Raw genomic sequence first — 16379 nt, forward strand, 5'->3', positions numbered from 1 at the left:
ACTATAATGCCTAACGATAGCAGTTATACCACGGGTATTTCGTACCTCGTGCCAGTATAGGTCCACGCAGAAAGATTATATGAGTTCATATAGCGTTTTGAGCTAACAACACGTGAGTAACCGTTATCTTTGTTAACCGGTGTTATATCGTAATAATAAGTAACATATTGAGTGAGTGGATGGCAATGTTGTTCGCTGAAGTTAGTTTTGAAATTGGTTACTAATGTATAGACGAGACATGCGGTTACAACAGCCGGTTATAACTGGTTGGAGTTTCGTTTGACATTGATTGACAGTTGGTGATTTCCACACTTTCCACCTGCTGTTGCTGCTGTCGTTGTTATTAATACGTGCTATTAAGGGACTTATTTGTGGTGTCTACATTTATACTTAGCGTTATACAGATTAACGTTAATGCAAATGAATGAGTAATTTATGCTGTATCCTTGCGTGGCCTGTCAACGGCAGTCGTTGTACCACGGATGTTCTGTTTCATATAGGTCTCGTGCCTGCTTATTAGTTACCACGTATGATAACTTTGTGGGTGATTAATTATTTTGAGGGTGGGGGATTTTTGTTAATTTTTTGTTTGAACGTATAGCTACGATATTAGACAACTAATTAGTGCCAATTAAGTTCGAGCAAATGCATTGCAACTAACTTTAACATGGCCTCTGCGTCTTCGTAAGCAATGGGCTGCAAGGGAATGGGGGGAAATTGTTTGATTTCTTCCAGTGGTACCCTGTATGCATACTCGGTTGATGGATAATCTGGCGTTGACGGGTCTCCATGATCCCCCAATGCCGACCCACGCTGTACACCGGTGCCTGGCAAGCTAGAATCGATTGGGTAGCCTGCAGAATAACGTTTGGTTTTCGTCTTCTTTCAACACATATTGTATATAAGGTTCATAACACTTAGTAACACGATTTATGGTTTATTTTCTATTATCGTTATATTTGTTATGGTAAACATAAAATATTTACATGATTATATAACCGTATTCTATACGAACCGACTTACCAATTCTGACCTTTAATAAATATAAAAAACCAACATCAGTCGTCGCTATTAGTATGCAAACTTTTACCTTGTTCGCCTTCTACAGCATAGTTAGCAGGGTCAGAATACACGAGAACTCCAATCACTCCAAACTTTTCCGCGTTAATCGCCTTCCCACCACGACCTACACCACCCCCGTATTTAACAAGGGCTATGGTCCCATTCATATCCACTCCCATATCTTGTAAGGCAGTAAAATCGCTTTCTTGCGCAAAGTTTGCATAAATCAATTTACCCTGAGAATAATTAATTAATGCCCCCTGTGAAATTATGACACGCAAAATCGTGAATTGTCCCGTATTATACACAAATAATATAGTTGCTTCTTATGGGAGATTAGAATGCGGAATGTTTAATGTTAGTGTATTTTTGGATATCTTCGTCAAACAATCTCCAAATTAGTTTGCACTTTAAACGAATGTGGGGTATACCAATAATAATTTGTTTAAGTATTGTTTTATACGCAATGGAGAATGCCTAGCAAGCTTGTTGTTCTGTTGGCATCATGCATCTATATTTATTTTAGTATTCGATTAGAAAAACATTCGCTGCAAGTTACTGTAGTTTCGTTTTACAGGCAGTCATAAATGAACGACTGTAATGTATTGAAAGCAGTCTTGTTTAATTTTGTCGCAGATTTGCTCTGAAGATATGCACTTGCTTTTGGTATATATTTGTATGTATACGGCCACTCCTTGCTTAATTCAAACGGGATAATGCGATCATTAAACTGCTTGGGTAATGATAAGTCTTTATAAGTTTGAAAATACAGTTTGTGAAACAGTTTTTTAAAGTAGGTGTTCCATTATTATCGAAATTTTATTACGATTTGGTCGGCCGTTAAACAGCTACGGCAAACACGTTTACACGATGCGCAAACACGCCATACATGCATGGTGGGTTAATCACTAACCTTAACGTCACCCGGTGGACCAAATGCATTGAAATAAGGAACAATTGTCTCCGGATTTTTCATGTATTCATCATACACGATCTCTGTTTGCCTAGATGTAAAATACTCCAAGCCATTTTCGTCCACGACTGTAAATACGTTGGGTTTTGCCGGATCTTCAGACAACAATCCATGCATTATTTTGTAAGGTTTTAATTCTGAACTGTCTAGTTGCTCGCTCCATAATGCTTGAATGTGATTGGCTAGTTCTTCGTCACGTGGCGAGGTAGCCATATGCGGTCGGTCAGCAAAATATCTGTTGAGTGTATTTAGTTTAAAGCGCGTGATTGAATACATAAAAACACAAAAACACTTTGGTGCAACACTGAAAACCCTAATTACACGTTTATTCCCAAGCTCCACATTTGCAATGACTAAGAGTCATAACGCAACTGTATTTAGGGCGATTTCAGGTTTTTTTGCACACGATAAATGTGTCAAGTTTCATTAATAATGTTCTTTCTCTAGGCGTGTTTTTTTACGTTTTACAGTTATAGTTCTTGTCGCTCTGTAGGTTTAATCAAAGATAACTTTCGTTATCGTGACCAAACGGATATATTAAATGCAATTGTAATGCTCTGTCTATATTCACAACTAACTAGGATTTTGTTTAAATACTACCAACGCCTTTTAAACTCATTACGCTAGACTTCAATATTAAGTATCTCACTCACTGTAAATTACTTCGGATGTTGTTTCCTTTGATTCCCTCTAAAAACTCTCCAATGACGTCATCGTCCACGTCACGAAAAAACGTTTCTACTTTACTCACCCATTCTGGGTTGGTTGGGGAATTTTGTGTGTGTGAGAAGTAGCCGATAATGACCCCCAAACCTATCCCCACACATGCCACTCCTATTGTCAGTGCAACAACTTTTCGAGACATTGCTGAAACCAAGAACTAAATGGTGAACAATCTGAAGTCTTGCATTTCGAATGAAATTGATCTAGTGCAGTTTGTTACGGATAAAATCAAGAACAGATTTCTCGATAGTTACCACAAAAATTAAATTATAGTACTGTGGGCGAAGATGGGACACTTTTAGCACATAATATCCAAATATCCTGATCGTGTTTTAAACAATTAACAACAAACTATGGGAGTCGTGAGGATACGATTTTATAATTCTTTGAATATTCTTTGTTTACTGCCAAATAACATGAGAAAATATAATGTTTATGTGTCCCATCTTCCCCAACCCTACTATATATACATTAAGTTTATGTGCTGGCTGGTTTAAATTGACTTCGGCGTTTGAAATTCAACAACCTGAATCTTTACTAAAGTCTGCATACTTTTATTTCACAGCTTACGAAGCAAGGTATATATGCGCCCTTACAAATGCTATGCCTAATTTTTAGTGCGTTGTTAGAAGACCCATGTCGATAATGATAAAGCGTTTATAATGCCATCGCAACGATGTTTGCCCAAGATAGACGCGCAAACTCACAATTTAAAATATTTTAACCCAATGACCAATCTGTACTACAAGGGAGCTTTAAAAATCTTACTAATTTCTCCGTGCAATGATTTAATATTATGTTATAGTCTAGCGACATCATTATGTTATAGTATTTTAACATAACTGACACATTACTAAAATAACACTCTTCCATGTCTTCAATCATTTTATATACGAACGTGTCCATAAATTTAAACTAGGGTTTATATTTCTTATTCTTTAGCTCCACCTGCACGAAAAGTTATTTTATAATACAATCGCCTGGTGGGGCTAAAGAACTACTTAAGTATTTTTGCGGGTAAACCAAAACATTGTACGTGTTCTTTAGGTAATGAACATCCTTGACACTCTCAGTAATTTGTGGAAATATTCATTATGATTCGTTTTGTTATTCTTGTGGTTTGTGTGATTGCGTGTACTTTGTGCCGTCGTGTACAAGCCGACGACTATTTGTTAGAAGAACCAACTTCGTGCGAAGTATGTAAGTATTTCGTAAATGAGTTGCAGGACCGTTTGGACGAAACTGGCAAATCAAAAGAGATTTTACGCACCGGGCATGGCTTGGACCCGAAAAAACGTAAAAAGATTGCATACAAAACCTCCGAATTAAGACTAGTAGATGCTATGGAAGGGATATGTGAGAGAATTTTGCAATACAATGTCCACAAAGAAAGAAAAGGTTCTTTACGATTTGCCAAAGGAAGGAGTGAAACCATGGAGACATTGCAGGGGTTGGTGGCTAAAGGGGTGAAAGTGGATTTGGGAATTCCATACGATTTGTGGGACGAGCCATCTGTAGAAGTGACACTCATGAAAAAACAATGTGAAAGAATGCTGGAGGAATATGAAGATACAATCGAGGATTGGTATTTCAATAAACAGAGCAGCAAAGATTTATTGAGTTACCTGTGCAAGGAAAATGTGTTGAATAAAACTAACCAGGCATGCCTGGCTGAGCAGTGGACGGGAAAGGAGAAGAAATATGATGACACTAATGATGATGCTGTTGTGGAAGCTAAGAAAAAGAGAAAAGGAAAAAAGAAAAAGAAAAAGGCACGGAAATCGGAAAGTTCAGATGCAAAAGCTGCAAATAAAGATGAGTTATGATGGCTTTAAATGTCATGCATTGGAGTGTGCAATATATGACTACGCTGTTCTGTTCACTTTTAGAATGGCATTTCTATACATTAATCATGAAGTATATGATCGAAAATTAAAAAAAGATATATATATTTTGTGAATTTTGCCACACAGTTATAAATTGACACCGAAGTAAAATTCTCTCATGTACAGACCTTTTAATGTTTTTTGATAACTTATTATTCAGTGACCAACTATGGGTTATCAGCTTCAAGAAAAGCTAAAAGAAAAAGTTTTTCTAAATAAAATATCAGTTTGGAAAGGTGCAAATTATTTAAATGCGAAAGTAGTGGTATAATTTGATCTTGCCCTCATAAGAATTGCAAAATTGTCCCTGCTACTATTATTGCCTTGGTTAACTCTCCACTCTAGGCCACTGTTGAGTTTTTCATTTATCTGTTCTGTACACTAAATATCGAAATGTTTTTATGATTTCAAATTATGACTGTATGACTTTATTTGTAAAACAAACAGACAAAAACCTTTTTAATCTATTCCCTGTAACTCCTTAAAATGAAATTCTTTGAACGTTTTTTGTGTTTATTGGTAATGGTATATTTATGTTTTCACGTAATTGATAACGATAAGTATAGAGTCAAGTGTATATGTAAAGTCATAAGATGCCAGAATATGCCATTTGCTGTGCTGCACTTTTCTATTTAAACGTATTCCACCAAAACCTTATTTTAAGATGATACTTTCATGTTGACTGTTGGTGTTAAACAGCATTTAATGTGTCAAACTTTCGATGTTATCCCCACCCGCTAAATTTAAGAATATTTTCCAGAGTCCAATTTAACGTTTGATAGACATGCTGTTACTTCCATCTGTTTCATTTATCCTCTGCATCACCTTTGCTCTTCCTTTGAATGCAAAGAAAAGTCAATTAATCACATTAACTGATAGTAATTGGAAGGAATGCTTAACTGGAGAGTGGATGATTAAATTGTAAGTTTCTTCAATTCTACCAATAGATGATACAATATATATATTCAATTCTGTATGGGTGAGGTGTACGACGAGGCACGCCAAGGAATCTGGGATTTAGGCCAGCGCCTTTGCCTATCACTCCATACATTAGTTAACCTTTTATTACACTATCACCTATTATACTGTTGGCTATAAAACAGTTCAACCTGGCTTCACCTAAAATTAGGTGGTTCCGGAAAAAAATTGGTTCTTAAATTTATTGCACATTTAACTTGTAAGTGGGAATTTTTACACCTTTAATAAAGTTTAAACATATTTGCATAAAACTTGAACAAGGACTGGTATTTTGAAATCTCAACCGTATCTGTTCTTTTACACCTCGTGTAAAAGTGATTTCTTCTATTTGTCAACATATACTTTTACATTGCAGTTATGCGCCGTGGTGTCCAGCATGCAGAGATAATGAACCTCAATATTCTGAATTTTCTGAATGGAGTGATGACTTAGGAATAAAGGTTGCTACTGTTGATATAACCAAACAACTTGGTAAGAAATAACTATATTTTTCCTTCAAAATATCTGCTTAAACTTTTTGTAACAAAGGTTTGGAAATTTTTTCTTTGCTATTAACCATATCAAATATCTATAATATTGATCCTTAAACAAACTACAAGATTATGGCATTTTAGACCATTCTATTCTGTATGGAAGAGATCCTTGAGAACATAGGTTTTAGGCCAGATTTGTCCCATTACCCCTTTCGCTCCAAAGCCATAGTCCACTATCGTGTTTATTTAAAAAAATTATATATATATAATAATAATAATATGTATTTCACGTAATTATTCACGTAAAATGTTTTTTGTTTTAGGTCTTAGTGGAAGATTTATGGTAACAGCATTGCCATCTTTCTATCAGTAAGTTTTTTCTTCATTTAATGTAATAAGTCCTATGTGTGTTACATGACTGTTAATTCCATATTTTTACATGTCTGTTAAAGATAGATAAATGTAATAATGTTGTAGTAGTAAAGGCAAGCATCTTTGCACTTTAAGTAATGTTGACAGTAAGCTCCTGCTTACATATCTGTTAAATTCATATTTACACCCACAGCCATCGCCCATGTCATAGAAATAATATTTTTTTACCACACGCAGTGCCATTGATGGTGAGTTCCGTCGTTACAACGGGGAGAGATCAGCAGACACCATGCACGAGTTTATTGAGGGAAAACTATGGAAGGATCATGAAACAGTGTATTGGTTGAGACATCCAAATAGTTTTGGGTTTGTTGCAATTTTTCTTTGATTTTCTGTTTCTAAACTTTGGTAAAATTGTGACGAATATTTGTTGCATAAATAAAATTATGTTGTAGTTTAGTTTTATAAAATTTCATGCTTCTGCACCTATTTATTAGAGCATTTACAGTTGTTATATAAATGTTTAAGTACATAGGGTACAAAGTTATTATTTTATTTATTCTAACACTAACTTTTTACATGCAGAATGACTCTTATGTCGTGGCTGTTTAAGACTTCAGTTATCATGAAGGTAAAAGTATTAAGCAATACGAGATTACAATAGTAATGGTGTATGTATAAGCATGGTGCCATAACAAGCTGTAACAACCTGTGTATCAGTATGGCCACGCTACTTTTATTTGTTAGCTTTAGCTGTGCTAATAGGCATATTGAAAATAATTGTTAATTTGGTGTAAAAACTTTTTTTTAACGTTGTTTAGTTGCGTTACATTTCGTGATAAAGTTCTGCCGCATGGCACAGAAACAGTCAGAAATGCACTATGTTTTGTACGAGATGAGCCGCGAAAAACATTTACTTTTATTTGATGACCACATTACTTTATGTTTCAAGTTGATTTGTTTGTTTATAGCTTTGAGTGTAAACAACTTAAACGTTCATGGTCATAAACCTTAATTTAAATCTCCAGAACATTCATGAATCTCTTACCGAAGATTATGGATTATCACTGTGGATGTCATATGCTGTGTTTGGTGTGGGAACTATCATTACTGGTCTGTTCCTTGGATTTGTAAGTTTCCATCACTTTCCTTGATTTGTGTTTGGGTGTTGTATGTTTCCTGCACAAATCTCTAAAATAGTGTCTGCTTTGCCTGAAATATACACTCATGTCCACTGTCAAGCTGAAAGTTTGATTGTAATTAATAATTAAACTACCCTAGTGCCAATAATAACCAAATCCATTCTTATAAAACACATATATTGGATTTGCAGTACAGCCTTACACACAGTATATGTTTGGTAATATAACTAACTGATAGGCCCTCACAAAGAAACAATAGCATCATGCTCCCTGTCTAGCAGTGTAACAATACTTGCGTAGTCTGGCTTGTCTAATGTATCAACTTTAATGTTTGTGATTACTTCTCAGATATTAGTTTGTATAGTTGACTTTGTATCTCCACCACCACCACCACCGAAGAAATCAACCACTGTCACACAACAAAAAACAGGTTAATTTATAAACAAGGTTTCCAATTTAGTTCCTTTACCCACAATATAGTTTTAGTAATAAATTTTAAATAAATATCATTTATTTATTCATCTCCTTAATTTTTTTCTTCTGCTAACAAGTTACTATGCATGTAACTTTAGAATCGGTAATTGATTTTATATGATTAAATATATGGAGAATGACGTAATGACCACTAAATTGTAACTAGTAAGCACTAAGCAGTTTCAGTAAAAAGACAGACACACTTACACACCTATACAGTAGTGTGGGGGAAGATGTTGACACTTTAACACATAATATCCAAATATCCTGATCGTGTTTTAGCAATTAACAACAGTTTATGGAAGTCGTGAGGATGTGGTTTTATAATCTTTAAATGTTCTTTGTTTGCTACTAAATTGGTGGAGGAAATAGAATGAAAAGATGTCCCATCTTTCTCCACCCTACTATATCTGTTTGTATCCTTCAGTTTTAATGCGTGCCCTTATCCACTGTGTCACAGCACCAGTCTTGTACAAAAACACACACACCTGGGCTCCAATAGTTCCCTTTATTTTGTAAAAATAAGGCATAAAATAACCATGCTTTATTGCACTGCATATCTGGTTTTTAGTAATGTTTAAAGATAGAATTAAACGCATATTCCAATTTTCTGGTTGCTTCTTGTTTATATGAAATATATTTCCACAGCTGAACCACCTGTGGATGATAAGAATGATAAAGGTGGTGAGGGGGAAAACAAAGCTTCACTGGAAGAAGATTCAGAAAAGGTTGGTTTACGTTCATACTTTTACAGGTGTAGTGTTATGGAGGCTACATCACTGCAAAGTTTGAAACCGGGATGACATCATGTGTTTTAGCACTCCAGTTTTACACTTTAGACAGCCTTTAACATACTGTTAGGTGTTCATACCTATAAGCAGAGCCAAAGTATACACTATTCAACACATTTATCAAGAGTATACACTATTCAACACATTTATCAAGAGTATACAGTATTTAACATATTTTTTATTTCTTATGTATACCTACATTAGTAAATATAAATCAATTTTAAGAATTTTTTATGCTTTTTGAGGATTCGCAAGCTTCTGACTGGGAGACGATAAATGAGGCGGAAATTGATCCTGGAAGTCAGGGATCTCAACCTCGGCAGAGGAAGATAGCAGCTTCTCAATTAAAGGAGGAGGATAAAAAGGAGAGTGAGAAAGTGGGAGGAAAAGGAGAAAAAGATGATTGACAAACAAAACATGGATTATTTAAAACCGGGATGCAGATAAGAGTTTAAACAAGTTTTATAGTTTTATAAGGAGTTATAATTGTTTAATTTAAAATTCAACTTGGTTTTGATCAGTGAAGAAAGATTTAGACTGCCAATGTTAAATTTTTACTTTTTTTCTGCTTTGTTTGCGTTTTATTCTAGTTCTGCTTCCGGTAAATAGGCAACCCCAAAAAACGTTTTTTGTCTCGAGTTTTTTTTCATATACTTAGAAAAGTTATTATACCAATTAGAAACAGCCCTAATGTAATATGTAATAACCATTAGCAATTTGTATTGTTTTATTTATTCATTCCAGTTCTTATGTGGTTCTATAACTTAAAATAAAGCAAGTGAGTAAAATCGGTTTTAAAAATTGGTATTCACTCTGACTTAGGAGCAACAATCAATACACAAAGTGTGCGATTGATATCATAACTCATTGCACTAATGTTAATATGAACCATGTCTAGAGTAACCCCCATAACCACGTGGGTATTGTCCGTGTCCACCTCGTTGGTTGTAGTTTTGGTATCTTGGGCTACCACGGTTAGGACCCTGAAAGTATAGTTCGTAAAATAGAATACAGCATTTTCATGACAATTAAGTTAGGTTGCGATTTCCTATGGTATTCTAATATACTTAAGCTCTCAGAGTACAACTTGTTTTTAAAGTCTATCTAAATTAAATTGGTCGAAAACCACTCCAACCATTACAGCCAATAATTCAGCAACATATAAATTCAACAGTCTACCAAAGTAACTATAAAGGCTCACCCTACGCTGGTCCCCTATTGTAATCATTTGATCTGTTCTGTTGGTAGTTCTGGTTTTGTCTGTAGCCTCCCGGGCCTTCATGTCTGTGCCTTGGATTGTAGCCTGTAAATAGCGCGACCAAGATATTACAGTTGTTAAACTTAATGGTAGACTAGTATACGCAGTGGCTTGGATTTATGTCCTATGGAAAGTGGTAGACTAGTATATTAATTTATACGTAAGATGTGCATATCATGATAATCTTTCAAGGGTTTCACCAATCTCTGGATTTGCAAATTGAAAAAAGCAAATATTAAACTGTCCACAATATTACAGACTTACACGTTTTATTGTTGCAACCCTTAAAAATTATAAAAATGGACACCACAGAGTATTTACAGCATAAAATTTAATGTCATAAAATTGACATAACATGGCGTATACATACACGTTGTAGTAAAATTTAAATTTAACTTCCACATACCTTGGTTGTTATATGAAGAGGAACCACGGTATGGCATGTTGTGTCGAATGTGTCTGGTGAGAAAGTTAGTTAGAATATATATTAGTTATATAAGCATCATGTATAGACATAAATGATGTTAGCAATGCCTTGGATGACATGTCTTTTAATTAAGAGTAACATCATATATAATATTTGAGCATACCAGTTTGGAAAGAAAATACCCTGCTATTAGGTGGCCATAATTAAATGAGCAGAAGTTGTTACATTCACACATTAATATCTGTGGTTTTCCGTGCTATATCACCAACCCTGCAAGCCATTATCTCACCTGTGAGAGCTTGGGTCGAGTGCGCTCCTCGATCGATGGTGGTTGAACCCGATCACTGGTTGCCAATGGTTACCACCCCTGTTGCCACGGTAACCTCCGCCACGATCGTTGCTACGGAGATCCTGAGGTTTCACTGAGGGAGGTGGAAACCTGGAAGTGGAAGATTCAATAATGTTGTTGTGTGTGGCAGTAAACATGAGGTGTACGAATATATAATGTGTGTCTGATGTATAAAAAGACATCAGTGTTATAAAGCGACGGTGAGCATGAGGATGAGGTGTATGAGCTTTTTCTTATTCAATAATTTTGTAGTTATTTTACAGCTCATGCATTCACAACTAACAACCGTCCACTCACTTGGCTCCTGGAAGTAACTTGGCTTCAAATATGTGGCCTTCAGGATATGCAGGGTCCTTGAATGCCATGCTGAGTACTTGGTTGTTCATAACGCTATCCAAACAGTTGTGGATGGGCACTGGTGCATGGACCACTCTATTTAAACGTAAATATCAATAAAGTTAAACATAACAATGTTTTTAAAGCTTCTATCAAAAATTAGAATTCTAAATTAAACATCAGACCTTTTCTTCTTTATGTCCTTAATTTAAAAATCAAATTTAAAATTAACCAGGAGTTTTTTTAACTTTAAACTAAACAAAGAGTTTACAAGCTATCTCAACAGGAATGCTCTTTTATTGCTTAATTTAAACCCACTATAGCCCTCTTACGTTTGTCCCACTTTACAGTGTTCGTCATTCCACACCTTTCCAGCCATACCATGAGCCAACCCAGGATCTATATCTGCTGCTTCATCATACGACATTGGGGGTGTTCCTCCTTCATATAGACCTTTCAACAAAGCATGTAAAGGATGGTGGACACCAACGAAAAGATAATCATTGCCGCGACTGTTTCTTTTCTCTGAAAGGTGAAGTTTTGAGTTAAATACCTTTTGAACAAATGTTTTGGGCCTTTTATAAAAAAAATAGGCCATACATGTGTACAAGCAGTATCTAGACACCAAATTGGATAAATGCCCTAATTCCTGTAAACCTATATGGTTTTCATTGACACAAAATGCCCAGAAGTTTTGTAAACTTACCTCAAAGATGAGATCACACAAAACTGGAAAATCACTAATGCTTTCTCCAACTTTAGTAATTGTTTAACCAACAACCAAATTTATCACAATATTTTATTCTATAAGGTTGAGGTCTTCTGGCAAGGCACAACAGGGACATAAATTTACGTCAGAATTGTTCTATTACACTTCTTCCACATTACGGTTTATAATGTTTCTATTATTCTAACCTTCCTGGGGGGTAAGATCATCATAAACCCTCGTTAGCGAGCTCATCATCCGATCCTCGTCAACAAACGGAAGCAGGGCAACCCCCTGCCATGCATATTTCTTCCCGTTCAAATCAATCTTAAAATCTTCCGGATAAAAATCAATAATTGGAGATTCCTTAAAGAGAAAAAGACAATTTTATTAATGTGTGTAGAGAAATGGGCGTGCCATACATCCTAGGTTCCCAAAATAAATTAATAAACACAAGATTAACAGCATGTGTACTCTTTTTTATATAAATTTTACTTCATTTGCAAGTTATGCAAATTTTAATTTGTCATTTTTATCAATAATTTTAAATAAAACCCAACTTTTATACTTACAGGATCCCCCATTAGTTTTCTCCAGGTGGTTGGTAGGAACTGACCACTGGCCTCCGGGAAGACGCACATAAGCTGCTCTAGTGGCCTCTTGGGTTGGGTGTTTGTGGGAAACTCATTAGGAAGGTCGGAAATATCAAAAAAATCGGAGGCGAATGGAGCATAATGGAAAGGGAAGAACCATTTCCATGAGGCGCAACCTGGTTGACAGTGAGTTGGTAATGTTACAACTTCTATTACATGTCAATTTTATAACAAAACACTTTAATTAAATTCACATTGATTTGTGTTAATACAGGAATCTTTTTACAAAACTAGCTTTAATTCTACAGTACTATATACCTTGCTTTTAGTTTAAGTTTTACAGAAAAAGGATGACAAATGTTAAACCAACAAAATAAATAAGTTACCTTGATAATAATACAGCAACACCCAACATAAACCTTCCACATAACAACGAACTAGAGTTCGACGGAATTCAAAATCCTAGAATAATAAATAATCATTAAATTCTGGGTGTTGCGGTAATGGGACAACTTTGGGCTAAATCTCATGGTCCCAGGTGTTTCTTGTTATAGGCCCTCACCCATATACGATATAAAATGACAAGTTTTGATATAAATATATTGAATGAGCAGTATTAGATGAGGTGTAGCCATGATTTTCAAGGTCAAACAGTTATATTGTAATAAGTTGATTCATTACCAAAAGTTAAAAAAAAACACTGGTCATGCCATATACATTACAAACAAGACTTGGCAAACACAGCTTCACCTTCATTGAAACATTAAACTTTGCTCTGAAGTATCTTTCCTTCCACCCATCCTCCCATAACCTCACGTCATCATCTGGTTCATCATCATCATTGTCCTCCTGGGAGGAGAAAAGATCATCTTTATTTTATCACAGTATAGTTCATTACTTTTTTTTTGCTATTGCTTTTTTTATTTGACATATTTTAAAACAAAATGAAAACGTAGTAAGTTTACTTTTTAGCTGCAGAAGCTTTAAAACTAATGTTTTATCAACATTTTGAATTAATCTATAAATTTTTACCTTTTTTCTCTTTGCTGCAGAAGACTCAGCTTGAGTTGAAGTTGAAGATTTTGACAACATGGCTCTCAGTGAAGCAGCAGCATCCTGTAAAAAGTAAGGCAACTTTTAGATTAAAAATGTAAAAGAATTTTATATCTAACTGGTAAAGTTTTCAAAACTAATGTTAGTTTTTCACCGAAAGGTTAGTCAAAACTAAATGCAGCCTCCTAATATTTTTTGGCTGCTTGGCCTTTACTAACACCAAAACCATCGTCTACTCTTAGTAAACAGCATTATATCTACCAGATCTAATAGGCCCTATAACCATAAAGGATATAAAGAGCACTGTTGTATTTATTCACTTCACTGTAGTAGTAGAAATATAATATACTGACCAAGTTCTTTAAATCTTTAGACCTCATTTCAAGAATGGATTGCTTTACATTAGTGAGTGGGTTGGGGGATTCAAACCCTGAACCAAGCGGAGTTGGAGCAAACTGTGATCCTGGGATGTAGGAAGGACCTTGATCTCGCTTAGTCCTTTGTCGCTTTGCTTTCTGAAAATTTTCATAAAAATTAATAAAAAACACTTCAGGTAACCATGACCATTTTATGACCATTTTTTTTAACTAATTAACAAAAAATTGAACCTCTCTTGCTCTGTAGTTGACATCACTCTCTCTTCTCTTCCTGAAGATCTCATCCTCCAACTTCCCGATTCCCATCATTATCTTCTCAACTCGAGATAAATTAACTTTTCCGTTGCAAGTCAGGTAGCCCTGGTGTGCAAAAATAAAAAGTGATGCCTGCTTCAGAAAGGGCAGTGTTTCCAAACTTTTTAAATGGAAATGTTTGCATCAAGAAATAAAATGTTCCCTGCCCCCTTGTCACTCTAAACTTATCACTCTAATTCCATGTGAAAGAGGCCCCACGTCCTTGAACCTGAGATTTAATAAAGTTTACCCAAACACCAAGGGTGCTGCAAACCATAGTGAACACTAGATTGCAGTAATGTCAGCTAAGTGTCTTGCCCAGGGACACATTCAGCTATTGAACATCGAGCATCAAAACCACTTGGTTCTGTTTTACCAATATCAGTGTTTTTTTTTCACAGAATTTTACTCACACAGATTGCTACCAAAACAAACACTGAACACCACTTACCCCAGTTTGGTGAACAATATCTTTATAAAGTCGCACAAGTTTATCAATTGCTCCCTCCCTGATCTCCAGGGATGGGAGATGAGGAAGGAAGTCATTCCCGACGAAGAAACACATCATCACCCAATCATCAATGATGTTTTCAAAGTCGTATTTGAACGGAAGACCCGGCATCTCCATTTCAAGTTTGATGTACTGTAAGAATAATAAGTGGTTGATATTTGTGACTATGAGTTTGCCTATTCTGGATTATCAAAACTTAACATCTATGGTAATAATAATAAGTTAAGTGCTATTGGGGGGTTTAGTTTACGCAATGTCAATTTTACTGTGGTATTTTTGACTAATTTCAGATATGTCATAAAAAACTAAGTTAATAAAGCTAAACAATTCAAGTCCTGGAAAAGATAAGAGACATTTTACCAGTATTATGTTTAGTGAATAATACAAAAAATGTTCCACCTCTCTAATTACACATATTCTTATGAAAATATAGTTTGTCCCTGCGTGTGGTTGAGATTGCACTACGTTTAGTTCGTCACTTTGGTCCCTAGGGAGGCCACAGCAGTCAGCCATCTCGTGTCCGTACTGCGCACATATTCCACAAGGTCTGGGCTGGTTGGGTTTAAACTCTTCACGGATAATTGTAAAGTTTGGTTCATGAGTAGCAAGACCTGTAAAAAGAAGAGGGTTAGGAGTTTGTATTATTAAAGCCGTTAGCCAGTAATGTGAGTAAGTGTATGGACATGACTTGGCAGGAAAATTAGCTCCGACTATTAAATTTAAGGTATTTAGTATTCTGTAAAGTAAAGAACTTCATGGTCCAGATTTTTTTTAATCATTCTAAATGGTTATGAGGTATACTTAAGTAAGGTTATCGAATCCCATGCTACAAACGTGGGTGAGGTCCTTGTTGAGGACCTGGGTTTTAGGCCATAACTGCCCCGTTACCCAAACTACATGTGAGTTACCTAGCATGATCAAGTCAGCATCTGCTCCACATATACAGTGATGAGTATTGGGGTCATGGTCAGGTTGTCCTCTTTGTTTTCGTATGAAATCCATGATCTTGTGTTCTCCCTCTCCAGGTACATTGGCATCAGATAAAATCACCTGTGTATTTTATAAAACCAACATTGTATAACGAAAATTGATTAGTTGCTGATAATGGTGACTGATATTTTTAAGCCTTTGACAACTGTAACTGTCTAGAACTGTAACTAAAATGCATTTGTAAAACAGAATTTCATTTTCAATGCTTAAATTGTCAGTGGGTAATTGGCAACTGAAAGAGTTTTCAACATAGAAATAAAATATAATCTTACCTCAATGTTTCTCCAGCCCGGATCATTATTTAATCGATCAATGATGTAAAACCGAAGGCAAGCAGCCAACCGAAACATGAACTCGGTTCCCTAGTCAAATATTAAACAATATTAGGATAGTTATAAAATTATAAAATGATTCCTTGTCAATTTTTAACACAAAAAAAAATTCACATACGTTTCACTGTATATTATCCTGTAAATAAGCAGTATTATACAATGATTTTTTTTCAACATTTATTACTTACTGGTGTGATACAGTTGCTGTCAAATCTTTCAGATTTTGGATCGACCTCCGGCAATCTCATTCCATTTCTCAACAACTCTGCGTCGGATTGA

The 16379-nt window shown here is 35.3% G+C and overlaps 5 protein-coding genes across 7 annotated transcripts in view; 2 read left to right on the top strand and 3 right to left on the bottom strand.

The window, feature by feature from the left end:
* LOC100178697 (N-acetylated-alpha-linked acidic dipeptidase-like protein) overlaps positions 1-286 on the bottom strand; it is a 5422-nt gene extending 5136 nt beyond the window's left edge. Inside the window, exon 1 of the mRNA XM_026836781.1 lies at positions 265-286. Coding sequence (XP_026692582.1) covers positions 265-286 — 22 coding nt within the window. The remainder of the gene's footprint in view (positions 1-264) is intronic.
* A 302-nt stretch (positions 287-588) lies between these two features.
* On the bottom strand, positions 589-2954 carry LOC108949899 (N-acetylated-alpha-linked acidic dipeptidase-like protein). Its single transcript, XM_018813907.2, has 4 exons — positions 2689-2954; positions 1976-2270; positions 1091-1298; positions 589-854 (listed from the first exon to the last, which is right to left on the bottom strand). Exons 1-4 carry the CDS (start codon positions 2898-2900, stop codon positions 622-624), a joined length of 948 nt encoding a protein of 315 aa, XP_018669452.1. The 5' UTR covers positions 2901-2954; the 3' UTR covers positions 589-621.
* Positions 2955-3743: 789 nt separating this feature from the next.
* On the top strand, positions 3744-5405 carry LOC100184874 (protein canopy 4-like). Its single transcript, XM_002129577.4, has one exon. It carries the CDS (start codon positions 3853-3855, stop codon positions 4582-4584), a length of 732 nt encoding a protein of 243 aa, XP_002129613.1. The 5' UTR covers positions 3744-3852; the 3' UTR covers positions 4585-5405.
* Positions 5401-9593, top strand: LOC100187268 (thioredoxin-related transmembrane protein 1-like). The gene is made up of 9 exons (XM_026836688.1): positions 5401-5565; positions 5978-6093; positions 6419-6464; positions 6705-6833; positions 7053-7098; positions 7496-7597; positions 7958-8039; positions 8732-8811; positions 9120-9593. The coding sequence occupies exons 1-9, from the start codon at positions 5429-5431 to the stop codon at positions 9279-9281; spliced, it is 900 nt and encodes a 299-aa protein (XP_026692489.1). The 5' UTR covers positions 5401-5428; the 3' UTR covers positions 9282-9593.
* Positions 9535-16379, bottom strand: part of LOC100177034 (5'-3' exoribonuclease 2) — a 9756-nt gene continuing 2911 nt past the window's right edge. Inside the window, exons 1-18 of one of the 3 annotated variants that reach the window (XM_018814022.1) lie at positions 16289-16373; positions 16041-16130; positions 15687-15828; positions 15178-15389; positions 14719-14910; positions 14205-14333; positions 13950-14111; positions 13576-13659; positions 13294-13392; positions 12930-13005; positions 12523-12719; positions 12160-12316; positions 11577-11769; positions 11206-11340; positions 10849-10998; positions 10539-10591; positions 10076-10177; positions 9588-9857 (exon numbers count right to left, since the gene is read on the bottom strand). In XM_018814022.1, the coding sequence (XP_018669567.1) occupies positions 10077-10177; positions 10539-10591; positions 10849-10998; positions 11206-11340; positions 11577-11769; positions 12160-12316; positions 12523-12719; positions 12930-13005; positions 13294-13392; positions 13576-13659; positions 13950-14111; positions 14205-14333; positions 14719-14910; positions 15178-15389; positions 15687-15828; positions 16041-16130; positions 16289-16348 (2232 nt within the window). In that variant the 5' untranslated portion in view covers positions 16349-16373 and the 3' untranslated portion in view covers positions 9588-9857; position 10076. Of the gene's footprint in view, positions 9858-10075; positions 10178-10538; positions 10592-10848; positions 10999-11205; positions 11341-11576; positions 11770-12159; positions 12317-12522; positions 12720-12929; positions 13006-13293; positions 13393-13575; positions 13660-13949; positions 14112-14204; positions 14334-14718; positions 14911-15177; positions 15390-15686; positions 15829-16040; positions 16131-16288; positions 16374-16379 lie in introns of those variants that run through there. The other 2 variants (XM_002129660.5, XM_018814021.2) reach the window with 2 other exon arrangements.

This window comes from Ciona intestinalis, chromosome 11 (assembly GCF_000224145.3).
Source record: "Ciona intestinalis chromosome 11, KH, whole genome shotgun sequence".
In the NCBI taxonomy this organism is placed as follows: domain Eukaryota; kingdom Metazoa; phylum Chordata; class Ascidiacea; order Phlebobranchia; family Cionidae; genus Ciona; species Ciona intestinalis.